This window comes from Nomascus leucogenys, chromosome 3 (assembly GCF_006542625.1).
Source record: "Nomascus leucogenys isolate Asia chromosome 3, Asia_NLE_v1, whole genome shotgun sequence".
Lineage (NCBI taxonomy): Eukaryota > Metazoa > Chordata > Mammalia > Primates > Hylobatidae > Nomascus > Nomascus leucogenys.
In genome coordinates, this window is record NC_044383.1 from 9842548 (window position 1) to 9869829 (window position 27282).

Sequence of the window (27282 nt, forward strand, 5' to 3'; positions counted from 1 at the left end):
ATGGTCTCTTGGGAACTCCAGCTACATAAGCTGCTGTCAGTGACATGGGAGATTGGGGATGACTGCAGGGAAACCCACCAATTTTGCTAGAGAAACTCAAATGCCTGCTTCACTCACAGGAGCCTGGAGGCCATCTGAGTTCATGTCATGGGACTTATGCGTGGCCCTACTGGAAATCAGGCCGAAAACATACACATGTGGCTTCTCTGTGTTTCCAGTGCCTGCCCCAGTCTTTGGTGGTGTGGCATGGCCTAAAGGCTGAGTTACAGCCAACTGGCCTGACACTGACCTTTAACTCTTGGCTCAGTCACTCCCTACCCATATGTCCTTGAGCAACTCATCTCACCTCTCTGAACTTCTGTGAGACTAGGATTCTAGCACTTACCTTGGTAAAGCTGTCCCAGATGCAATAAGGTATGCGCTGATAGCCCCAGGTGCTTGGCAGATGTTCACTAAGTGACAGCTATGGTTATAAAGACTTCATGCTCTCCAATAGAAAGCTTGAGAACCTATAGGAACACTGGAATGGTTCTTTTAAACACTTGACCCAAGACTTATGCTTTCCTATCTGAGAAAGTTAACAGGCAAATGTGAATAGAAGGGGGACAAAGAGAAGGGAATCCCCCGCCCAGCCAGTGGAATCTTCTCCAACAACTCAAAGGGGTGGCAGATATTACAGCAGAATCCTCCTCTCTTCCTCAATATCCTGGCCTCCCAGCTCCCAGCATTCCCAGCCGCCATCTGACGTCAACCTACACTCTTGACACGTCTCCATTTATAAGGTACAAGGCGGGTGGAAGCGGCAAGGCCGGCTGCCTAGATACATTCACTGGGCAGTTGTGGGGAATATTAGTTTCTGCGCTGACAGTTCAATGAAGGGTGTGAGTGACACATGAACAACTTGGTTTCAATAATCTCAGAAACTGCAGCATTCCATTTCTGAGTGGGTCGTGCCTCAATGTGTCTCCCCACATCCCTCTGGGAGGAAAGTAGGAACCTTTGCTTCTACTGAGAGGAGAAGCAGAGCGGTCATTGTGAGGGGCTGGGCACGGGCACCAGTTTCAGGCAAAACACTAGAATTGAGGCTGAGTCACTTGATGGAATTGGGGAAGGGTGGAACCTGACTGAGCCTCAGTTTCCTCATCTTTAAAATGGGAATGTTAGCGCCAGGCACGGTGGCTCATGCCTGTAATCCCAGTACTTTGGGAGGCCGATGCAGGTGGATTACCTGAGGTCAGGAATTCAAGACCAGCCTGGCCAACATGGTGAAACCCCGTCTCTACTAAAAATACCAAAACTACCCAGCCTGATGGTGCGCACCTGCAGTCCCAGCTACTTGGGTGGCTGAGGCAGGAGAATCACTTGAACCAGGGAAGTGGACGTTGCAGTGAGCTGAGATTGCACTATTGCACTCCAGGCTGGGCAACAAAGTGAGACTCTGTCTCAAAAGAAAAAAAAAAAAAACCCAAGAGAATGTTAACTCGGTGCAGAGGGTGTCTGGACAGCTCTGGTACAGCTTCAGGTACAGAGTGAGGACTTACAGGATTAAAAATGAAGGGACCTTCCTGAATTAATTAAGGAGATAGAGCTTGTCCTTACTTTTCCTTTCTGAATTCCCCGGGATCAGTGTGCCACTGCCTCGGTGGGTTTTGATTTTTATTTCTATGGACAGTGAGGAGGCAGAGAACAATGAGGAGGTGCTGCATGCAAGGGAGACATCCTTCTGCCCAGGTGGCCCTGGAGCTGCCCAGTGGCATCTGCAGATGGGCTCAGGCTGCCCGGTTCCCTGAGTCTTTCTAGCTAATTGACCTGTGCAGTCTGTTTCCTCTCTGAGCCTTAGTGCCCCCATTTGCAGAGTGGAGCTCACATTGCTCACCCAGTCCATCTCTTGGGGGTGCTGTAGAACTGTGGAGTGCTGTGGAAGGCACAGCAACATCAGATCCAGCTGCACCTGTTGTGGTAATACATTTCTTAGCTCAAACAAGCTCCACCCAAGGGCTGCCTCCTGGTCCCCACTAATCCCATCTAGGCCAGGAGTCCCCCATCTCAGGGATCTGACCCAGAACAGGGTTCACACCTGCCACATCTTCTGTGTTGCCTCTTTAGTGCTGGGGCTACAGCTGAGCTCAATGCCCCTGGGCCACCACCACTGAGCACCTGGCAGGTTGGAGGGATGAAGCTCAGGCTACTGTTCTCAAGAGAGCCTATATGTGCAGCCAAGGAAGTGACTTCCTCCATATGGAGCTCCAGAACTTTCCAGGACCTACTCTTGGATGTTCCCCCCAGGCTTCTGCCTGCCCCAGGGCTGCAGTCCACAATTGCAGCTGCAGTGCAGTGGGCTGATGGGAGTCCAGGAGTATGACTCGCTCAGCAAGCCTCGGGAGATCTGCCTTGGGAGTGGGTAGAGATCCTGGGGAAGGGGTTTGGGAGCACTCTCTGCATGCCATGGGCTTTAATGCCACAGCCACAGATCTACACAAGAGAGGAGGGGAGACCTGGGTCTGCAAAGACTCCCCAGAGGCCTCTGAGAGCCTGAGGGGCGGGTGGAGAGCCCAGTGAGGTTGGAAGTCCAGTTCCACTGCCGACTAGATGCGTAGCTCTGGGCAATTATTCAAACACTCCCTGACCGCAGTCCTCAGTTACTCCAGCAGTAAAATGGGTTGGGATGCAATAGAGACATGGCTATCAGCACGCTGGCCATTAGAATTATCTGAGGCGGCTTAAAGCCACCCATGCCCAGCCCCACACCAAGGGAGTCTAACTGAACTGGTTCAGTGTGAGGTCCAGATAAGGGTTTGGATGTAAAGCTCTCCAGGCGATTCTAATGTAAAGTCGAGTTGGCAAACGGAAGAAAAACTTCAAGCTTGCGTGCCTCTCAGCCATTCCTACCACTTTCCCGCTAATCCCAGCCTGGCTTCAGAATTGCTTTCAACACAGTGCTCTGCTGGTCACCAGCAGTGGGTTAAAGTTGGTCTGCATGGTGCAACCAGCTCACCCTCCCTGCATGACGTCATAGCTTAGGGGGTCCTTTGCCTCCAAAACCCATGGCTTTTGGTTCTCCACAACGACTCATTTTCTATAAGAAGTTAAATCTTCAATTACATTTCAGAGGTCTGCCTTCAGCTTCTTCTGAGACTGGTCATGTCTACACTTGAAAATCATCTTGAAAAGAACAGCAGAAAAATAAAAAATTGCTACTGGAAATGTCAGTGATCCGGATTCCAGGGTGGATGATAAGTCCACACTGTGCTGAATGCTTTGCAGGGTGATCTTATTGATTCCTTACTATTGATTGGCTTCTTCTTACAAGCAATGTGTGTTTCTCAACCCTGACTCAGAGGAAGATGGAAGAGTTTGCATCAGGCTCCCTGGAGGTGGCTGTGAGATTAATCCTGTCCCCTCCACACCCTGCCCAGCCTGGCAGTCCATGTCCTGGCAGGGGAAGCGGAGCTCTGATGGGGTCCTGGCTGCACCCATGCACAGCTGGGGCTCAGATGGCCCCTGGTGCAGTAAATAGAAATTCACAGAAGCCCATCAGGGTGTGCCTGGGGGGGAGCTCCCAGCCACCCTAAAGACTAAGCATCTGGTTGGACATTGTGGAAGCCATGTGGGGGTAGAGGGATTGGCAAGGTCAGGTGGCTCCGAGAAGCATGTGATTGCAGGAGGACTCACCAGGAGGCTCTATTTGCTTTGCACTCCTCTCCCTGCTGCCTTGTTTCAGGGTCTGATGTCTCCTTCCTTCAGGCCTCCTGACCCCAAGGAGGAAGACACTGATTTGACCGCTCAGGAAACACTCCCAGATAAACCCTGACATGGAGCAGGGCCCTGACGGGACAGAAAGGTGGAGGAGGAAGTTCTGAGCATCCTCTTGCAGTGGCTGACATGGAGGTCCTGGCCACTGAAGGATGATATGAGCAGCTCAAGGTCTAGGAGGAGGGGGGTGGGGAACAGGGCACCGGCACACCTCGCACCCCTGACTTCCCTGACCGCAGGCCAGTGAGGGCCGACAGAGAGAGAAGGCAGGCACGGGTGTCACCTGAAGTGTTCTGCTAGTGAATAGAAACAGGTGCAATTAATTTTAATTACATATTTTATTTAACTTTATAATTTCACTATGAATTCTATATATAAAATTACTAGTTATTATTTTAAATGTTTTTTCAGAGAAAGAGGTCTCACTATGTTGTCCTGACTGGTCTCGAACTCCTGGCCTCAAGTAATCCTCCCACCTTGGCCTCCCAAAGCCCTGGGATGACAGGTGTCAGCTGCTGACCCTGGCCAAAAATGTATTAATTTCATATATAGAGTGTGTCATGCTAAGTCTCAGAGCTCATGTGTTTTTAAACCTATAGCATATCTATTTGGACAGGCCATGTTTCAAGTGCCCTGTAGCCACCTGTTGCTGGTGACCGCCGTGCTGGACAGCACAGCTCTAGACCTGGCTCATGCTGTCCCTTCTCCCTGGACAGTCGCCCTGAACAGCCAGGCCCACTTCACAGGGCTTGTCCGTGAAGTCCCAGCCGTGAGAGCTCGTTCCTGCCCCAGAACCTGTGGAGCCTGGGCCTTTCCCGTGACACAGTGCTCCATCTGGGTTAGAGGACTACGAGGTCAATGTCCCCAGCAGAGGGGAACTCCCGGGGTCGCACTGACCCACGCCTCCGCTGGAGGGATTCTTTTATGCTCCGCAGAAAAGGTGCTCTAGAGATGTGCTGAACTGGAAAGTGGGTGTGTGCTCACTTTAGGAGGTGTTCTTAGGATGGCTCCTCCAGACACATGAGAAAGCCAAGGCAGAAGCAGCAGGGGTGGTGGCAGTGGGGCCCGGCGGGGTTCTGCCAGAGACATATTTTGTACTCATGAGGTTTCCTGGGCATTGCTTCTCTCCCGGGTAAGGTGCTGCTCATCCCCATGGAGGATGAACTGTTCTGTGAATGTTTTTAAAACCCAAGATGCATCAAATCCATTTGGAGGGAGCATATTGAGTTGTAATCTATCATCATCCATTTTACTGAAACGTTACTTCCTGGGCACTATTACAGAGAACCTAGCTGTAATTTTTTTTTTAAAGTAAAATGTTGGGAAATGAAATTAAGCCAGAGAAAAATCCAATAGTTTGAAGTCGGAGCCGTGTCACCTATCTTCTGAGGGTGCCCATTCACCTCGTTAGCCCATGGCTGCCCGTCCTCTGGGACCTAAGAGGAGGAGCTCTGTGTGCCCCCCTGTCTGATCACCTTCCTGAACTGGATCAAATCCCCTCTTGGTGCAGCAGCCAGTCCAGGGCAGGGGCACTGTGGATGGTGCTGTAAGTGCCAGAGGGAAGGAGAGTGAAGACCACAGATGTCCTCTGCAGGCCTGTGCCACATGTCTCCATGGTCCCTGTCCTTAGATACTCACAACACCGCACTCCCTTCTGGAAGCCCAGAGAGGCCACATCACTGGCCCAAAGTCACACAGCAGGGTGTGGGGGAGCTGAGGTTTGGGCTCTGGAGAGGCACACTCCACAGTCATGCTGCTAAGTCCTCTGCCACGCCTCACTTGGGGAGCAACAGAAATCTTTTCTCCTCTATCATCTGGGCTTTGTTTCTTGTGGAAAACCCTGAATGATGTAAGCTGTGGCTTCCTGGCTGGATGTGGTGGGTCTAGACTACTGGTTCTCAACCAGGGGTGATTCTGGTCTCCAGGGAGCATTTGGTGATGTCTGAAGACATTTTTAGTTATCAAAATTTAGAAGGACCTGGAAAGGTACCTCTGCCTCACTAGGAGGTGCTACTGGCATCCCCTGGGTAGAGGCCAGGACTGCTGCTGAACACCCCATGATGCTCAAGACAACCCCTGGCATCAAAGAAGTATCTGGCATAGAATGTCGGTGGTGCTGAGGTCTAGTGGACAGTTTTAGAAAGAAGAACCAATAGTTCTGCTCCAGTCAGACCCATCCAGAGACCTGCAGACAGGCCTTGGTCCCACATTCAAAATGAGACACACGCTAACTAGATCTCCCCTAGAGAAAGCAGCATGCCACAGAAGACAGGGGAAGGCACCCCAGAGTTGTCTATCTGGGGAAAAGAAGAGGAGAGCTGGTCTCCAGGAAGTCAGGCCCAGTGTCTGCAATCCACAGGGGCTCCTGCGAGTAGAGGACAGCCTCCTGGATGGCAGAAAGAAGAACTGGGAACAGCGGCAGAGGCCAGAGCAAATCATGCTTCAGCTGAATGTAAGGAAAAATGGGAGGAAACAGGGCGAACTGTCCACAGGGCCCCCTCCTCACTGGGGTGTGCAAGATGCTGAGTGATGGTGAGGCAGGGGTGCCCCTCCTGGTTCCTGCAGGTGAGGATGCTGGGGGCTGCTGGGGGCTGGTATCTGTTCTTTTTCTGGGTCTCTCTCTCTCTCTCTCACACACACGCACACACACACACACACACACAGAAAACCCTGCACAGATGCTGCTTCCTAGATTCAATGAAAGCTTCCATATCCACCTTCTAATAACCATCAAAGTTCCTTTTTTATTGTCAACTTCTCAACTAGTTAAGCCCCTTTAGATGCAAAGTTGTGGAGTTTTTATTTTCCCTCCAGTGCACCAAACTGATTGAGTAATATATATTTTCCTTCTTTCTGGCTAACACATGTGGGGAGTGCTCCAGTTACAGCAAGCTGGCTTGAGAGATACACAACCCAAGGCTAGTGTATTGCAACCTTGGCTGGCTTGAGGATCTGGAGATCTGGTAGAGAACACGACAAGCCTCACAGCACCTGGCCTAACAGTGGAACAGCCCCTGGGCCATAGCATAAGTATGCCCACCTGGCTGGACACAGAGCATGCTACCTGCTCCCTGTGCAGGTGGCAGGTGACTTTGCTGTTGACCTGGGTGTTCAGGCTGGGGACACCTAGGGGTTGGGCTGTCTTGCATTCAGTGGGCAGTAAAGCAGGATGTGGGGAGCTGGGTTTTGGGTAAGACGATGTTTCCCTCTGTCTTCTCTCACCTTCTCCTTCTCTTTAGGGCCTCCTGGGGGTTGGGAGCCTGGGATAAAGGGTTTAATTATGTGATTTAGAAATCGAGTGGGAGAGAGTCTTTCACACCCTTTGGGTTCTGAGTTGAATCCAAAAGAATTCGAGGGTGGAGAGGAAAAGCATGCAGCCTCCTGTTCACTAAATCTGGCAAGTTCACTCTTGCCCCCCACAACACACCCTGCAGAAGAACATGTGGCCAAGAGAGGCTGCCACTGCTAAAGGTCACTGGGCCCTGCCTTGCTCTTCAAAGTCCCACCACACGCCTGCCAATCCGGCTCACCTGGTGATCACATAGGGTGCGAAGCACACAAGGAAGGTCCCTATGAAGGTGCTGATCTTCTTGGTGGCTCGCTGTCGCCTCCGCTTCTGCTCCTCCAGACAGCGTTCCCGCACACTGCATGTGAGAGAGGAGAGAAGGTGAACTACGAGGCACCCTTGCTAGGTCAGGATGAGGCGCTATTTACTAACACAGGCAGCAGTCTCTAGTGTGAGAACTTGACTATGGAGTCGGAAAGACCCAGGGTCAATTCTTGGCTGTAGCTATTGACCTTGGGCAAGCAGTATGACATTACTAAGCCTCAAGGTCCTCGTGTGTGAAATAATAATATGCATCATATATTTTAGTGTATTACACATAATGTAATAAAATGCTACAAGAGGCTGTTTTGAGAATTAAATGCATAAAGCACAGAGATGCATGGAATGCATTCCATGTGTGAAGCACACAAAGCCACCGGCACAGTGCCCAAGTCAGTACAAATAAACACTAAACATTACCTCTTATTATTGCTCATATCATTCACTGATCATCTGCTATGGGCTGGCTCCAGAGTGCCCCACTATCTAAGTAGTATCTCAGATTCTTGTCTTTACCACAATCAATCCTGGCAGGTGTGTTTTACCTGCAATGAAAGTTTTTACCTGCCCTGGTTTACAATGAAAACCATGAGCTCGGCCGGGCACAGTGGCTCACACCTGTAATCCCAGCACTTTGGGAGGCTGAAGTGGGTGGATCACCTGAAGTCGGGAGTTTGAGACCAGCCTGGCCAACATGGTGAAACCTTGCCTGTACCAAAAATACAAAAATTAGCTGGGCGTGGTGGTGGGCTCCTGTAATCCCAGCTACTTGGGAGGCTGAAACAGGAGAATCACTTGAACCCAGGAGGCAGAGGTTGCAGTGAGCTGAGACCGCATCATTGCACTTCAGCCTGGGCAAGAAAAGCGAAACTTTGTCTCAACAATAACAGTAACAACAAAAAAGAAGAAGAAAGAAGAAGAAAGAAGAAGAAGAAAAGAAGAAGAAGAAGAGGAAGAGGAAGAGGAGAGGAAGAGGAAGAGAGAAGAAGAAGAAAAGAAGAAGAGGAAGAGGAAGAGGCAGAGGAAGAGGAAGAGGAGGAAGAAGAAGAAGAAGAAGAAGAAGAAGAAGAAGAAGAAGAAGAAAGAAGAAAGAAGAAGAAGAAGAAGAAAGAAGAAAGAAGAAGAAGAAGAGAAGAAGAAGAAAGAAGAAGAAAGAAGAAGAAGAAGAAAAAGAAAGAAGAAAAAGAAAGAAAAAAGAAGAAGAAGAAGAAGAAGAAGAAGAAAGAAGAAGAAGAAGAGAAGAAGAGAAAAAGAAGAAAAGAAAAGCATGAGCTCTGTGAGGCCAAATGATTTGCTTAAGTGGAGGCAGGATTTGAACCCGTGTGTGTGACTCAAAGCTGGTCTTTTACACCTGGGGCAGCCTGGACTCCATGCACACAGTATGTGGCATGAGGCTTCCTTTCCTCCATATCTTCAACCCTGCTTCTTCCATCCACAGCCTCATCCCTGCCTGGAGCTATGGACACCACATGATGGGGTCACTGAAGGAGTCATTGGTTCGTCCAGGGACCAAGCTTGAAGAAGCTAAGAGACTCCCAAGTCCCCATGGAATCAGGGACTTAGCTTCGAGGATGGAATCAAGAGCCACCTGTGCCTCTAACTGTAACCCTGTTTCTGCTCCACTCTGCTGTGGGACCTTTCCAGAGGATCAAAAATGAACAGGAAAGAAGACTGTGGACACAGTTGCCCAGGAAGTGAAGATAACTTGGCAGTGCCAAGCCTGAGCTGCAGTGGCCTGGCTCCAAAAATAGGCCAGTCTGTTCAAAAAATGCAAGCAGTGGAGAGAATATTCATGAGTCAGGTTCATGTACATCGCTAAAGCCAGGGCAGCCTTCCCTGCCTGCCAGGAGACTCATGATTTTGATACTTAATCAAAACTCTTCTTAACTAGATTTCCTATCACAGATGGACTATTTCATATTAGTTTAGACTGAAGCCTCCTAAAATTCTTCCAAGATTTTTCCCCCTGACTTCTGCATTTCCAGGAATTTAAAGAGTTGAGAACTGGAGTTGGGCTTGGTACAAACAGATTTCGTCCTGGCTGAAAATGTATTACTCATGACTAATATTATTAATTAATTTCTAGAAATTAATATTAATTAGCAACCCACATTTCTTGAGTCTATAATATGTGTGCCATGCTAGATACTGTGATGGGGAATTATTCATTTATTTAAAACTCACAACATCTATGTGAGTGAGGGACTGATATCATCATGGTCCCCATTTTTCAGATGAGAAGATATCAATTACAGAAGTGTTAAGTAACTGGCCCAAGATCACACAGTGGGAAAATGGTGGTGGTAGGGTGACCAATTGCTCCAGTTTATCTGGGACTGTTTCTGAACAGCTTGCAGGAGACTATCCAAGTTTTAAAAGGGAAAGGCTCAGATCTGAGAATCCCTCCTCTACCTCGGGCAAACCAGGACGGTTCGTCACTCTAGGTGATGGCAGGACCTGAACCCAGACCTTCTGACTCTGGGGCCATGTGCACCACCTCCAAAACCACAGAGCTCCCCCCACTGCAGAAGTTCTCTTCCTGCCCCATGCATTTGACAGAGACAGCTGTAACCAGAGACTGTGCCAAAGGTGCAGCAAGAGTGAACCAAGAGTCAGGAGGCCTGAGGTGGAGATCTGATGCTTGTGCTGGCTCTGTGACCCTCTCTGGGCCTCCAGGGACTTGGTGGGCATGGTTTCCTAGCCTTGATGGCACTGGGCCTGCCATGAAGCCCAAAAGGTGTCTATACAGTGGGTCCTGTGCCTGGGGTTCACATCCACATGGGCCCGGTCATGCCTCTGCTTTGGGACAGACCAGCTAGACCCCACAGCCATGTATAGTATGAAAGGTCGGCTCATCCACACGCCCCAGATCACAGATGGGGGAAACTGAGGCTCAAAAGAGAGAGTGATTTTTCCACTCAGGGAGTACAGTGCAGGTGGGGCTAGCACCCAGTCACTGACTTCCAGTCTGGTGATCCTAGTCGGGAGCCACATCACTCATTTCCTGAAATCTTCCAAAAGAAAAGGATGAATCCGTCTCCTCTGCCTGGGGCTCTCCTGCTTTCCAGGTGAGAACAGGGAGGTGGCAAGAGGTGAGCAAGGCAGAGCCGTCCCCAGGCTCCGAGGGAAACATCGCTGCCCTCTTGCTTATTATTATGATTATTATTTAAGCACAGTATGAGAACAGCTCACCCCCTCCTAGAACAACATCGCTTTGTGCTTGCTGTCATTTTTCCCCCTCCATAGCTTTGCAAAACTGAGCTCCTTGAAATCTTGCAGTCCTATGAGCTGTTATTTTACTTATATTCAGATGAGAACACTGAGAACTGGGAAGTTTACAACATGCCTAAGGTTACACAGCGAGCTCAGGACAGAGTCAGGCCTCCTCCCAGGTCTCCTGAGTGAGTTCTGGGGCGGCTCCCTGAGACCCCACTGCCTGCCACAGAATCACTGAGCAGCGGGCATTCTCGAACATCCCCAGGCCTGGTGGTGGTACCCGGAGTCCTCAGACCTGCAGGCAGGATCTGTGGCGTGGAGGGTGTGAGGCTCAAAGCTCTCCTGAGGCAACCCGGTCAGGTACATTCAGCCAGAGTGTGAGCATGTGTGCCGGTGTGGCTGAGTGGGGGACGGAGGAGGTCCCAAGGCTGTGACATGACAGTTTCCTTGAGACACAAGGAGACAGGCCCTCCAGCATTGTGACATGTGGGGTGGAAGAGATGTTCCCAGCAGCTCCAGTCATAGGGCAGAGGGCATGGCACATTCTGGGAATATCTGAAAAGTCAATCAATGAGGTGATCTCAGCTAAAACCTTCCATCCACAGACACCTCCCTTCTCTCCACAAGGGGCCTGGGTCCTGAAGGATCCCTAGACAACTGAAGTCCAACCAGAACCCACGCTCTGAGTATTTAGGGAGTGACTCAGACTGGTTTTTCTGGCTTTTAAGGCAAGGGAACAAGCTGACTGATGGAGGGCAAGAGCCCTGAGTTTGGGGTCAGGACACTGGCATAAGCAGTCTGGCCCTCAAATCCAGCAAGAGGGACCCCTGCCCTGGGCCCTGCACATTCACAGTCCCACATCTCTCCCCGTACAATAAAGAGTTCATAGGGCTAAGGGGATGTGCCTACCCACAGCCCTCACCTTCCATTCCAAACCAAGCTCTAAATGCCTCAAGCATGGAATTCTTCACCCAAACGCCCTCATCCTGCTTGCAAGACGTGTGTGGGCATCTCCCCTGGTCCCACCCTCCTGAGGGTAGACTGTGCCACCTGTGTGCCCAGCTAGACCCATGAGGGGTGGTGTTTGTGAGCAACACACATGCATGGAATATGGGTGTGCAACGTGCAGTGTGCAAGGGAGGCCCCTCGTGGTGCTGGGTAGAGCTGAGGTGGGAGGCAAGGCAGGTGGGCCAGCTCGGCTCTCCCAGCACATATGAGGTTGAGTCCCAAGAAGCCTGAGAATTCTAAATGTGAACCCAGCCTTGCCGGTCATTATAAAGGTATATTCACCAAGGTAGGAGGGCAGAACACAATTCATTTAACAGTTTGTAAGCTTAATGTAGAATGTCTGAGTCTCTATATACACAGTTGGTGAGCTTCCATTTGCACTATTTGCTCCACCCATAAATCTTAGGGGCAGATCTGAGTGTGAGTCTTAGCTTGAGACACTTTCTAGATCTGTTGAATTAGGCGAGTGCTTCTCTTCTCTTAGAAAATTGGGTCTCTCATTTTCTCATCTGTAAAGTCAAGGGCACAGTGTAGTTCCTGTCTACTGAGCCACAATTCTGACACCCTCCAGAGTCAGCCACTCAGCCAACATCTGCAGACATTGCTCAAAGGACACAGAGGACACACTGGGGGACCCAGCAGAGACTGGGGGAGCCTCAGAGGAAGCTCCAGTTAGGTTTGACGCTGCTTCCCTTTGAGACCTCATCATCAACATTCTGCTTCTGTTAAATCACTAAGCCAAGCCAGTGAGTCAGGGAAGAGCAAGGTCCCTGCAACAACACCCTGGGGCCCACCTGCTCTGCCATGCCTGGGAACACCAGGGAGAGGGGCTGCCTATAACTAGACCCCAGCTGTGGTTTGGGAGAAGTGAATGCTGCTCATTCAGGTGGAGCACCAGGTGTCTAACAAATATTAGAAACCCCAAACTGCTTCAGAAACGTAACTCAAGAAATCACCACAGAAAGGCAGGAGTGGGAAATGCTTCCCAGGGCCAGGGTCCCAGATTGAATTAAGAAGAGAGGGTCCCGGGTATTTTGGAGGTGGCTGAAGCAAAGGGGTGAGGACTGCTACTTATGGTGCCAAACATCCTGCAGGTAGAGCAGACACCACCAGGAGCTTCCTGACAAAGACAAATGCCACCCTGGGTCCTCAAAACAGATCCTTTGTAAATAAGTCCCAGTGGGCCATCAGTGTGGAGGCTGACAAAACTTCCGGTGAGCAAAGACTCCGGCTGCTGCCCTGGCTGTCCAGAGGGAGAAGCCGGCTCCTGCTGCCCAAGACCAGCACTCCCGGGTCCTACAAGCTCTCAGCACCGAATGGCCCTGGGAGGCTCACTGCCTGAGACTGGTGGTGCTCGGGCAGCCCCTGAGCTAGCTCTGTACTTGCTCATTTGTAAGGAGGAAGAGGTTAGTGCTGTCAAGATAGAAGCTGGTGGACTGGCTGTCAGGGTCTCTTGCGGACTGGTCATCCCCTCCTGTGTTGTCCCTCCCACATGCTTGGTGGGGATCAACCCCTCAGAGAAGGACAAGTCTGTGTTCACTAAAGGGGCAGTGCTATCAGGTCTGCCACTATTCCATGACCTCAGGGAGCGTTAGTCCACTGGCCGATGGCAACTCCGGCCCCAGGAGTCTTTTCTCTCTCCAATGAGACTGGGCCTGGAGGGTCCCAGGGCGCTGGGAGCAGGGGCCCTTCAAAGCAGCCTGGGGCTAAGAAGAGATCAAGGTCCTCCCAGAAGAATGGAGGGGAGATCGAAGGCGAGCAGAGTAGCTGCCTCCACTCCTGAGACCCCAGGACTCTCTCTGCAGTGTCTGGCCTGGCATCAGCCAAAGGGATTTGCAGGAGTGGAGCTGGCCCTACATCCCAAATAGGCTGAACAGGAACCATGGCCCCTCCTCTTCTGGAAGTTGGAGGAAGAGTGGGAATGCAGTTTGTACTGCTCTAAATAAGAACCGGTTCCACTCCCAGCTCAACCCTCCTCCGCTGTTAGACTCATGGTGAGAGGGCCCCCTCTAGGAGTCTTTAGTCCCGGGAGTTAAACAACATTGCCCTACATCTTCTAAGAGTAGTCCCAGCCCAAGCGCTAAGGATGCACCCTCCAAGGAAGAGCCTCTCAGGTCTGAGTCATGAAAAGCTCTGCAACTGTGGCGGCAAATATTCCCTTGAAGGACACTGAACCATGCAGAGACATGTGCTGTGACAGCCAATGTATGTCTTTGTGGCAGAATGCACTCATGCCACTCTTATAAACCTGTGTACACATGGCCAGCTGTCTGGTACATATACAGTTTATGTGTGAACACATGAGATTGTGTGTGGAGCTCCCACATTTACATGTCCTGGTATCTATGTGCTCTCAGTCATTCACATGTACATTCTGTTCCTGAATCTGTGGGGATTCTGTGGCTGGAATATTGGTCCAGTGTGCAATCAGGAATGGCTGTGCTCAGGGGGACAATGAACACGTGCACACTTGCCCTTCAATGTGCTGGCACTGTGAAGGTCAAGGACTGCTTGTTACTGCTCCCATGCAGGAAATACTCAGAATGCTCAGCCTGACACCTCCAGCCTGTCCCCTTCAACCCTGGTGTGGAACACAACCACCAGAGGACAGAGCTTCCTCCGCCCCGAGGCTCCCCTGGGCTCCCAGGGTTCTCTCACACGGAAGGCCCTCGCTGGCCCTGTCAGAGCTCTCTGCCTGCCTCACCTGCAACACCATTTGGACCCCAGCACCCCCTTATCTAGGGTCCCAGGACACGGAGCGGGGAGCCTGCCTTCCCCTGGGACAACAGGATGTAAAATAGCAGAGTCTAGACGCTGCCAGCTGTTTCCCTCCTCGATTTCCTATTCTCCTGGGGAAAGCTGAGGTGAGCTCAGGACAGCGCAGCTAAGAGTTCTCTCCTTCTCTCCCTAACAGGCTCCTGCGATGGCAGGGGTTCCCAGAGGGTACCCATGCTTGCCCAGCTCCATCTGCCCTCCTGAGAACAGCAGCCAGCGTGAGGACGGAGGTGGGGGCAGATTCAGCCCCAGGAGCCTTGGGGCACACTCCTTCTGCAGGAGCCTCTAGGCACCAAGTCAGGCAGACACTGGACAGTGCTCTCTGGGGAGGTTAGGAAGAGCCCCCCCCACTCCACCTCTCAGGGCCCACCACAGGGAAGGACGCAGCCCGAGTCCATCAGAATTCACACACACACATACACAGTCGTGAGACAGAGGCAGCACCACACACCCGAGAAGGGAAAGACTCAGAGAAGCGACACACTTGGGTCTGAAGAGCTCTTAAGGAGCTCCCTAAGCATCGAGGCCGCCCTCTCGGCCAGAATCAAACACTTTGAAGGTCTTCAACAGGGAACAAAGACCACGGACTTCCCAAGTGCCATTTAAAGTGAAAGCTACAAACACAGAAAATGAGCATGAAGAAGCCCAACAGAGTTCTGTCTGTGATTTCTTCCCTGATGCTTCAAAAAACGATGTAGATGGGCTCACCCACATTTTTTGTGGCCCTGGTTTGCTGATACCCTAAGCACCTCCTTAAGCCCCATAGCTGGGCCGCTCTCCCCACCCTAGTGTTCTCAGACCCCCTGGGGCTGGGGACCTCCCACTCCCGCCGAGATCCCGCGCGGCTGTTCCCAGAGCCCTAGCGGGGCTCGGCTCACCTGGGGTGCAGGTCCACGAGCAGCACGAGCGTCTGCATGGTGATCACGTCGATGCGCTTGCAATGGAAGCGGGCCACCTTGAGCACCTTGAGGTACGTGCAGCAGAGCACGACGAAGGAGAGCAGGAAGCTGAGAGCGTGGAAGGCGCCAGTGAAGACCGCGAAGCGCAGGCGCTCGTCCGGCCGCCGGCTGCACAGAGTGCACGAGGCGTACAGCTGGTGGAAGCCGAGCCAGGACAGGGCCAGCGCGGCGGCTGGGAAGGTGAGCGCGTGCAGCCACGTGTAGGCCACCATGAGCGCCGCGTCGCGGAGGCGCATCTTGGCCCGGTAGCTCAGCGGGAAGACCACGGCCACCCATCGGTCGATGCTGAGCGCGGCCATGCTGAGCATGGAGTTGGCAGCCAGGAAGGTGTCGAGGAAGGCAGCCAGGCGGCACAGGCGGTCGCCTGCCGGCTGCCGCTGCGCCACGACGCCGGCCAGCGTGAGCGGCATGTTGACCACGGTGCACAGCAGGTTCCCGCACGTGAGGTTCAGGGTGAAGAGCGCCGGCGCCTGGCGGCGGATGTCCGCGCTGTGCAGCAGGCAGAGCAGCACTAGCGCGTTGGACAGCAGCGAGACGCCCATCGTGCCCACCAGTAGCCCCGCCAGGCCCGCGTCCCACGAGTTCATGGTGCGCGCCCCGCGCCGGCGCTCAGGGTCCGTAACCCGGCGCCGCCATGGCGCAGCCCGCGGCCGGCTCAGCCCCTCGGCGCCGCCGCCGCCCGGCGACCCCCAGCCCCAGCCGCCATGGCTCCCCGGAGGGCGCGCGGCCACCCCGGAGCCTCGGGCAGCCTCCCGGGCAGGCGTCTGGGCGCGCAGCCACCCCGGAGCCCCACGCCGCCTCACGGGCAGGCACCTGGCGCGCGGCAGTGAACCCCGGCCGTCCGCAGCACCTCTGGAGCCAGCGACTGAGCGTGCGGTCGAACCCGAAGCCGTTAGCGCCCCGGGATCCTGGGTTGCAGGCACCTGCGCCCCCGCTCCGCCTCTGCCTCTGCTTCCTCCCGCTCTCACCCCATGCCCGCGAGCTCTGTCTCTGCTCCGCTCCGCGCACCCTCCCGCTCTCTTGCTTTCTCTCTTCCTCCCTCTCTGCTCTCTGGCTCGCTCTCTCTCTCTGCTCTCCCCTCCACCTCTCTCTCTCTCCCCGCCCCCCGCGCTGTTCTCTCCGTCTGTCTCTCCCACCCCCAATTTTCTCCCCCCTCTTGTTCTTCCCCCTCCTCTTCTCTCTGTCTCTGGAATCTGGCTGCTTCTATCACAGAAATCCCCACTGGTGCACACACAGACACACTCGCGCGCGCACACACACACACACTCACACTTACAGGCTCGGAGGGAACCAGCCCTGAAGGCTCCGGTGCAGGGTGATTGGCTCACTGTGGCTCCCTTCCCCCATCATCCTCCATCCCCCCGTGTGTGTCAAAGACAGCCTGAGTCAAGGAAATCTCTCTGAGAAAAGGAAGGGATGCCTGGACACCTTCACGCCCCAGTGCCACCTGTCCCCGCCTGCATGCCATCCTGGCAGACCTTGACATGAGTGTCCCAGCCTGCCTGTCCCAGAACAGCTGCTACATGACTGAGGTTACTCGATTCTCAGTGCCTTCTTTCCCTCGCCCTACAGCCAGAGCTTCGGCTGCATCCTAAGCCTGCTGCAGGGACCCCGAGGCTCTCTGTAACATCCCTTGGGCATCTCTCCAGCTGGGAGAGGGCTTTATCTGACCCTGACTGCTCCCACCTGGGCAGGCCAGGCTGTCCACAACCAGCCTAGACAGCAGCCCTGTTGTGGTGGATACTTTGCTGTCCTGCTCCAAGTTCCAGCAGCTGCCTCCTGCAGTCCTGAAGCCACACACCCATCTGCCCTGAGACTGGTGAGGCAGCACATTCTAGTTTATGAGGGACCTGCCTGACATAAGGTGCCAGAACTCTTCAGAAAATGGGGAGGGTGCCAGCTGGCAGGCATGGTCCAGGCCACAGAGACCCTGGACACAGGTGACCTCTGCCTCCCCTCAGTAAAGTGTGCAGGGACTGTGGCCCTTCTGTTCTCAACCAAGACTCTGTGGGGAAGGGGTGGGGATGGACAGACAGGGGCAGCTCTCAGAGCCCCTGCAGCCCCCCTTCAACTCTGTGAGAAGCTGCCCTGCTGTGGCCCCCTGCGCCATGTCAGCAACCTCAGGTCCCTGTCCTGGACATAGCCCTATCCCGGAGCCTCCTGGTGTGGCCAGTGGTGACTGGACATTCCTGGGCCTCGAGCCACTAGATAAAGTAAGCCAAGCAAGGACGTGGTTGACTCTACCCCCTGAAGGTAGAGACCTCATTATACTTAATTATCTCCCTCACATAGTACCAAGCACATTGTAGATGCTGTATTGTGCCATTTTTCTTTGCTGTAAAGGAATACCTGAGATTGGGTAATTGATGAAGAAAAGAGGTTGAATTGGCTCATGATTCTGCAAGGTACGCAATCATGGCTCCAACATCTGCTCAGCTTCTGATGAGGGCCTCAGGAAGCTTCTAATCATGGCAAAAGGCAAAGTGGGAGCAGGCATGTCACATGGCAAGAGTGAAAGCAAGAAAGAGAAGGGGGAGGTCCCAGGCTTTTAAACCACCGTATCTCTCATGGACTGAGAAGTCATTCAGGATGGTGCCAACCCATTCATGAGGGCTCTGCCCCCATTATCCAGTCTCCTTCGCCTCCCACCAGGGCCCACCTCCAACACTGGGGATTATGTTTCAACATGAGATTTGGAGGGGACAAACATCCAAACTTTATTAAATGCTCATGAAATGAGGTGTCAGGAGGGCAGAAACAAGATTCCCTCTCGTCGCTGTGTGTCCACAGGTGACACTCATTGACAGTTATTTGAGTGACTGACAGCTGCAGACAGTGGAGTTCTGAAGCCAGCTCACACCAGCTCACAAGGGCCCATTATGGGCATCTCTCTCCGTCTCTGCTTCAGTGACAGCATGTTGGTTGCTTAAAATCCACCACAATGAGAGTTTTTGCATTATAGAAATCAGCAAACTCCATAAATCAGGGCTTCTCCCACCCCAGCCTGTGGTTAAACATTTAACAACACACCACTCACTGATTTCATAGGACCCTAGGCAAGTTATTCAACATCCCTGAGGCTAGGTTTTCTTATTTACCTTTCAGAGCTGTGGTGATGACTACATAAGGTAACGTGTATGTTTAGCTTTGCTTCCCAGAGAAGGAAACAGAGCAGAATGCTAGCAATATCATCATCCCTTGGCCCCCTCATGTAGCCTACAGATTTTAGTGTTGGCTACATGTCTCATTAAATACCTGGTATGTGACAGCAGAGGACACTGTTCATCTGTGTGTCTCTCCTGCTGCCAAAGAAGTGTCCCCTACAAACAGCTCCTGGCAGGAGATAGGAGCTATTTGTGCTATAGTTTGAATGTGTCCCCCCAAAGTTCATGTGTTGGAAACTTGACCCCCAATGCAACAGTATTGGGAGGTGGGGCCCAGTGGGAGGTGTTTGAGTCATGGAGGCACTGCCTTCACAAATGGATTAGTGCCATTATCATGGAAATGGGTTCCTTATTAAAGGATGAGTTTGCCCCCCTTTCTCTCTCTCTCTCTCCCTGTGTGTCTCCCTCCCTCTGCTCTTCCACTTTCTGCCAGGGGATGATGGAGCAAGAAGTCCCTCACCATATGCCAGCCCCTGAATTTTGGACTTCCCAGCCTCTGGAACCATGAACAGTAAATTTCTATTCATTACAAATTACCAAGTCTCAGGTATTCTGTTATATCAGCACAAAACAGACTAAGATAGTGTCCAAGTACTGTCTGTGGAGTAAATCAGCCAATGTTTTAGGGTCACTATTGGATCTGTGATTCTCACACTTTCGTGTGTATCAGAGTCACCTGGTAAGCCTGGGATGCTGGTTAAAGAGTTTGATTCCTGGGTCACACCCCCTGGGGTTTCCAAATCAGAGGGTCTGGAAGTCTGCATTTTCCTGAGCTCCTTAGGTAGTTCTGGTGAGGGTGGTCTGTGGTCATGCTCTCAGGAGTATGCTTTATGAGAAATGCTCAGGGTAAGCCACTGGATGCCAAACAATCACCCGGGCACATCCTCCAACCATGATCTGATGTTCTGGCCTGGAGGCACTCACTGAAGCCTCACCAGAGACTCTAGACACACGGGATCCCATTTATATTTTTATATCTTTATATAAATATTTATTTATATTTATATTGACAATATAACATGTCAATTAATATTCTCCTAGCACATTGGAGTTTATAAAACATGTCCAAACATTACCATAATTTATTTAGTTCTTGCAACAAAAACAGGAAGAAAAGCTTTTATTGCTGCCCCACATTTTCCAGATGAGAACCCAAAGACTCAAAGAAGTTAAGTGACAGAGTTGGTGAGGGATGAAGCCAGTACCTCTAGCTCCATGGCTTGGCTCTTTCTGCACACTCCAGAGGTCCTCAACCACCTTCTCAGGAAGGTGTCCTTGGACTGTAACTTAAAAATATCTCAATTTTGCAACACCAAACTGATGTTGGTGACTTGGTAACTAGGTCCAACATCAATAAACCAATGAACACACATATGCACATGCACACACACATTCATATACCCTCTCACATCATTTTAAAGATCACTTGCTTTCTGAATTCCTAAAGGCAACATTGAAAGGTTAAAATGCCAGAAAGACACTCAGAATATATTAAAACTCAGTTTCCTAAAGAAACTGAGCTCATTTTCCTCTAGTTTTGAGCAAAATTTACTGCCTTCAGTTGGGCCATGGTGGAGAGGGGAGCTGATATCCCATAGTAACCAGGCCCCCAATCCTGTTAGCTTCAGTCAGGCTGAGCCTCCCCAGACACGGGCTCCAACATGGCCCCAGACACCAGTTGGGAGTGAGATGACACCAGCAAGGAGGGAAGATGCATGTCCCTATCCAGGACTTGATACAAATCCTCACTGCACCTCCATGAAAAGCCACATTGATTCATCCCACCTGATCAGGGGCAACAAGGCCTGGAGTGTGCCCACCAGGAGAACACACTGTGGCTGGATCTGCATGGCATGCTCCTTCAAGCTGGAGGGAAGTCAGCAGCAATGGAATGTTCGTGACAGAGTCAACGTGAATCACTAAATGCTGTAACTAGGACCCAAGGGAGAGCTCAAAACAGAACTATGGTAAAGGCAGATGGGTGTGCACGTCATCGCCTATCCTGCAGCAATCCTGCGGCATGAATATCATGATTCCATCTTGACAAGTGAAGGAGCTGAGACTCAGAGAGGTCCACATTTGTTTAAGGTCACTCCAAGTAGGCACCAATAGATAGAATAAAATGAATTGATGAAGAGTCAGGATTCAAATCCATTGTTATTTCCACTGTGCTACTGTCTTTAATCCATGCATGTGCCTGAGTACACACTCCAATGAGAGGTTGCAGACTGCAGTGATCCTTTCCACTGCCATCTTTAGAAAGAGATGAAATATTGATATAAACTGAACACAAACCAGAATGCCACCAATGCCCCAAGGGAAGTTCTGTAAAAATGCCATGGACACAGAGAGCACATCCCTTGGGGGAATCTGGAGCTCTGCAAGTGGAGTGGGGCCAGGGCCTGGCATTCCATGGTAAAGGAAGTGCCTGAGCAAATGCCTGGAACCTGAAGCCTGACATGTAATTGTGGCTCTTGAGCATAACATAGGTCTGTAGAAAAGCAGGAAGAAAGAGCATTGGCAAACTCTGGATGCAAACTGTGGATGCCAGCCCAATGCCAGGCTGGACAGGAAGGTCAGTCCCATTCAGATGATAACTTCAGGACCTGCAGCATCCAGTCATTCTGGGGATAAGTCCCTTCTAGTCTCTCCAACATGGCCTACCAGCGGTTCTCTATTTTTAAAGCTTTTATAAATCTGATTCTTCATGGGTTTCTTGTAGAACCCTGGGAGTTCTAGGAATGACACATAGATAAGAATTCTGAAACCCTACAGGAGATGTTCATTGCATAAGAACATGTGGCAGACCAGGGCCTGGAACTCAGGATCCTGGCTGCTGTCTAATAGTCTCTCTGCTACTGCTATCAGACAGGTGGTCCTTGCCCCCAGGAAAGCTGTTTATGCACACCCCTGGCCTAGCCCTCAAGTGGGGTAAGCTGAATCATGAAAGCAAAGTCCAACAGCACCATTGAGCCTCTGGCTCACTTGCTCATTATCACATAGGACAAGAATTGGCTTGCTAGACAGGGCCTTTGCCACTCCTGAGTCTCTGGCTGGCCCAGGCCCCACAGGCCAGGCAGAAGGCCCAGCCAGAGAGAAGAGGAAGCCTACTCCCTGGAAGTGTCAGCTGATAATCTCTTGGAAGAAGCTGAGGCCTCACTGTCTGAAGGGACTCAGAAAGCTGAGCAACATCTATTAAAGGTTTGCTAGGATCCCTTGCTTTATCTCATGTAAGTTTCATGGCAGCCCTTTACTAGAGATACTTTAGTTACCCCATCATACAGATGAGGAAACTGAGATTCAAAGAGGTTAAGCAGCATTCCCAGGGGGCCAGAGCTGATGAGGGAGGGGATGTGGGCCCAGGCCTATGTTTATAAACATGCTGACTCTGTTCTAATGCCCAGGTTTGGTTCTCCCAGTCTTTCTGGATGATGCCCAAATGCCCATCACTCCCATTCTTCTCTCCTCTAACTCTCTTCCCAAACCGAGTGCTTGGACTGAATGCCAGCTGAGTATTATATAAAGTCGGTGTCTATCTGAGGGCTCGCTGTGGACTAGACCTTCTGCTAAGCACATTAAATTTATTTCTACCCTTATCATTCATGGGATAGGGATAATTACCCTGATTATGGACTGGGTGTCAGAAACTTGCAGCCAAGCAGCTTGCTTAAGGTCTCACAGATACCCCGTGGCAGATCTGAGATGAGAACACTGGTCCTCCTTCAGCCCAGGACTTCATCACCTACACCACAGTTGCCCCACAGTTGGACAAATAGAAAGAGTTGCAGTTCAGCTAGAGTCTACCTGACTCAAAGCCATTCCTTTCCACTGAACTCACAGGCACACAGCCAGCCAGTGAGTTTGCACCTTGCTTTGAAAATCCATTAAATGTGTCTGTGGTGGCAGCAGCTTCTTTATTTGCAATGCAGGCTGACTCCAGGAGCAGAGAAGTGTGTGATTGATCTTCCTTAGTGTTAGACTGCGAGGCATTGAACCGGTTCATGAACGACAGCTTCTCTGGGTTTAAACTGACTTCTAAAGATGTCTGGCTCTGTTCATTTCCTGCCTCTGAGCTGGAGTGAGGCAGTGGAGCTTGTCTTGTATTCCCAGGACTGGAGCCTTCAGGAAAAGCTATTTCTCCCAGTTCTTTGTCCCACTCCGCCCCCACTCACCCACAACCACAGCCTAGTAATTTACCAGGGGGCCTAAGTGGTTGCAAGCCTGCAGGGTCCTGCTCAGGATGGAGTTCTCAGCAGGTCAGCACTGGGACAGTGGACAGCTCCTCTCCTCCCACTCATCCTCCCGCCCTCTGATCACTTTCAAGAACACCGGGGGGTGGGCGCAGTGGCTCACGCCTGTAATCCCAGCACTTTGGGAGGCCGTGGTGGGCGGATCGCCTGAGGTCAGGAGTTCGAGACCAGCCTGGCCAACATGGCAAAACCCCGTCTCTACTAAAAATACAAAAAGTAGCCAGGCGTGATGGCAGGTGCCTGTAATGTAATCCCAGCTACTTGGGAGGCTGAGGCAGGAGAATCACTTGAACCCGGGAGGCAGAGGTTGCAATGAGCTGAGATTGTGCCATTGCACTCCAGCCTGGGCAACAAGAGCGAGACTTTGTCTAAAAACAAAAACAAAAACAAACAAACAAACAAAAAAACACTGGGCCCTGAGAGGTGGCTCATGCCTGTAATAATCCCAGCACTTTTGGAGGCTGAGGCAGGAGGATTGCTTAAGCCCAGGAGAGCTTGGGCAACATAGCAAGACCCAGACCCACTCAATCTCTCTCTCTCTTTTTTTTTTTTTTTGAGACAGTCTCACTCTGTCGCCCAGGCTGGAGTGCAGTGGTGCAATCTCAGCTCGCTGCGAGCTCCACCTCCCAGGTTCACACCATTCTCCCGCCTCAGCCTCCGGAGTAGCTGGTACTACAGGTGCCCACCACCACTTCTGGCTATTTTTTTTTTATTTTTTATTTTTATTAGAGATGGGGTTTCACCGTGTGTTAGCCAGGATGGTCTCGATCTCCTGACCTCGTGATCCCCCTGCGTCAGCCTCCCAAAGTGGTGAGATTACAGGCATGAGCCACCGCGCCCGGCTGAGCAAGACCCAGTCTCCACAAAAAGAAACTAAAAAGCAACACTGGGGCCAGGCGTATAGGCTCATACCTGTAATCCCAGTTTGGGAAGCCGAGGTGGGAGGATTGCTTGGGACCAGAAGTTCAAGACAAGCCTGGGTAACACTGCAAGACCCTGTCTTTACAAAAAAATTTTTTTTAAATTAGCCAGTGTGATAGTTAATATTGAGTGTTAACTTCATTGGATTGAAGGATACAAAGTATTGTTCCTGGGCGTGTCTGTGAAGGTGCTGACAAAGGAGATTAACATTTGAGTCAGGACTGGGAGAGGCAGACCCACCCTCAATCTGGGTGGGCACCATCTAATCAACTGCCAGCGTGGCTAGGATAAAAGCAGGCAGAGGAACATGGAAGGACTAGACTGGCTGAGTCTTCAGCCTTCATCTTTCTCCTGTGCTGGATGCTTCCTGCCCTTGAATATCAGACTCCAAGTTCTTCAGCTTTTGGATTCTTAGACTTACACCAGTGGTTTGCCAGGGGCTCTCAGGCCTTTGGACATAGACTGACGGATGTATTATTGGCTTCCCTACTTTTGAGGTTTTGGGACTTGGACTGGCTTCCTTGCTCCTCAGATTGCAGATGGCTGGTTTTGAGACTTCACCTTGTGATTGTGTTAGTCCATACTCCTTAATAAACCCTCTTTCATATATACATCTATCCTATTAGTCCTGTCCCTCTAGAGAGCCCTGACTAACACAGCCAGGTGCGGTGGTGCATGACTATAGTCCCAGCTACTGGAGAGGCTGAAGCAGGAGGATCTCTTGAGCACAGAAGTTAGAGGCTGCAGTGAGCTATGATTACCACTGCACTCCTGCCTGGGCAACAGAGTGAGACTCTGACTCTACAAAAAAGAAAAGAAATACAAAAATTATATTCACTGGCTGTGAAGGCCCAGAGCTGGCCTCTGGGTGCTGTGTCTCCTGAGTTCTGAAACTAGATCTTCAAAGCAAGCCATCCTCACATACCGTTCACTGAGTAGATGCTGGGATAACTGTTCCTTTCCATTTACAGGCTCAGAAAGTGGGGTTCATGGCTACATATACAGTGAGAGGCAACATCCAGGTCTGTTGAATTCCAAAGGCCATGCTTTTAATCGCTGAACTATACTGTCTCATCATTTTGAAATAAAGAATTTTTTTTTTTTTTTTTTTTTTGAGACAGAGTTTTGCTCTTGTTGCCCAGGCTGGAGTGTAACGGCGCAATTGGCTCACCACAACCTCTGCCTCCCGGGTTCAAGCAATTCTCCTGCCTCAGCCTCCCGAGTAGCTGGGATTACAGGCATGCACCATCACACCCAGCTAATTTTGTATTTTTAGTAGAGATGGGGTTTCTCCATGTTGGTCAGGCTGGTCTCAAACTCCCAACCTCAGATGATCCACCCACCTCAGCTTCCCAAAGTGCTGAGTTTACAGGCATGAACCATGGTGCCCGGCCAGAATATTTCAAAACGATGCCTTCCACTTCCTCTGTCCATCCTCCTGTAATCTATGTGACATGGAGCACATGCCAGGCTGCTCTCAGTGGTATGTGTGGCCTGATTTAATCTGACTCCACTGGGCTTCCTGGGAACTGTAATCTGTACCTCTGTGGCTATGTTCTCAGTGAACAAGTAAAGGGGAGAACCTCCCTTTACTGGTGATTCTGAAGCTGCTCTAATTGTGCCCTCATGCCAGGACTGGGAAAACAGTCCTTGTGGGGAGCCCCCAGCAGACCACTGGGGAAGCCCATAGCCTGGGTGCCACCTTCCAGTACTTTCCAATGGGAATAAGCCACCTTCTCTGATGGAAAAGAGACTGTGGGCTGGCAGTATCGTGTAGCAGACATCACCCTGGACTGCAAACCAGAAGTTCGGATGCTGGTCTAGTCAGTGACCCTAGTTGATCGCATGCCTTTGGGCATTTCCTTCTGCTTTTGTAACTCAGATTCTCCACCTGCGAAATGAGGTGGGTGGATGAGGTGATTTCACTGGTCAATTTAGGCCCCTTGAAGATGCCACTTAAGGAACTTGGATAAAGGGGAATGGGCCAGGAAAAGGAAACAGAGACAGGCATCTTAGGGCCTTCCTTCCCCCATATAGCTGAAATTAAATCCCTTCCGCTGCAGTGGCAGCTGAAGCCCATGCACCAGTTTTGCTTCGGAGGTCTGTGTGGGTAGACATGTGGAGGAGGATTCACTCTTCTCTGGCCGCACTGCTGGGAACAGTGACTGGGCTCAGCTTTTGGCCCTCATCACGCATAAAGGGCCTATGCATTTCAGGCCCCACTCTGTACATGCATTCAGGGAGAGAGCCTACTTGTAAGTCTGCTGGGGACAGGGGCAGTGCATATGTGTGGATGTGTCTGAGTGTGTGCAAGAAAGAGAAAAAAGCTCAAGTCTGGTTAGTAGCCTCAAAGTGATGTTTTCTTAATGGAAATTGGTATAGGTATGCAGGGAAACCAAGGCAGGCGTGTATCTCTTTCACTAAGTGACTCAACTCCTCGGGGCTTAGCAAGATTTGGAAAGCAAAAAAAGTCATTTCTTTATTTTGCATGACTATTCAGGGCACTTTATGGAAAACCAAACTATTTGCTCATGGCAGAGAGGTTAGAGGGAGCCTGTTACAGAAAGGGGATTGCCAAGCTTATCTGGTGCCTCTCTCTGACTGTAGCCTGACTATGCATTCTCAAATATCACTTGTCAGCCTCAGAAGCTCACCCTTCCAATCAGTTGTGGTGTTGACACTTGGAGGTTCCACGAGGAGGTGTCGCAGGGCCTGGCCTAGCCAGATGGGAACAGAAGCCTTCATCCTGCCCACCCTACCTCCCCTTCCTTTCTGCTCCTGGCAGCCCCGCCTCCCCTGTTGGTGATACAGTCCAGTAGTCAGACCACCTGAGTCATTCTGTTCTGGCTTTTCATGGCTCTGAGAGTAGAGGCATATTTTCCCTCTGTGCAGATTCAAATTTTTTCTTTATTGTAAGAAATTTTTTCTTAGCAAGATATGATTTACATAGTGAAAAGTAAAAATCATAAATATACTATTTGATGAGTTTTGATAAACACATCTTCCAAATAACTCACACACCTATTAAGATACAGAATGTTTCTATCACCCCACAAAACCCCCTCATGCCCCTTTCCAGGCAGTCCATGTCTCATCTTCCCCAGCTAACTATAGAGTTCTGCTTTCTAGCATTGTAGATTAATTTTGCAAGTTCTAGAACTTCATTTGAATGGAACCATGTACTGTGTGCTCTTTTACATCAAGCTTCTTTCAGTCAACATAATATCTTTTGTTTGTCCATGCTATTGTGTATTTCAGTAGTTCATTCCTTTCTTTTGTTGGACAGAACTCTATTGTATAAATATGCCACAGGGTTGTTTTGTTTGTTTGTTTGTTTGTTTTTAGGTATTTTCCTGTTGATGAACATCTGCATTATATCCAATTTGGGGACATTCTGAATAAAGCTATTTTTGGACATTCTTCCACTACTGTTTTTTTTTTTTTTTTTGAGACAGTCTTGCTGTGTCACCCAGGTTGGAGTGCAATGGCGCGATCTTAGCTCACTGCAACCTCCACCTCCTGGATTCAAGCGATTCTCCTGCCTCAGCCTCCCCAGTAGCTGGGACTACAGGCACCCACCACCACACCTGGCTAATGTTTGTATTTTCAGTAGAGACGGGGTTTCACTA

General features: G+C 50.9%; 1 protein-coding gene across 1 annotated transcript in view; it reads right to left on the bottom strand.

Moving 5' to 3' along the window:
- Positions 1-15952, bottom strand: part of GPR26 (G protein-coupled receptor 26) — a 31134-nt gene extending 15182 nt beyond the window's left edge. The window contains exons 1-2 of the mRNA XM_003255126.3: positions 15238-15952; positions 7284-7397 (exon numbers count right to left, since the gene is read on the bottom strand). Of these exons, the coding sequence (XP_003255174.3) occupies positions 7284-7397; positions 15238-15905 (782 nt within the window). The 5' untranslated portion in view covers positions 15906-15952. The remainder of the gene's footprint in view (positions 1-7283; positions 7398-15237) is intronic.
- Positions 15953-27282: the final 11330 nt, after the last annotated feature.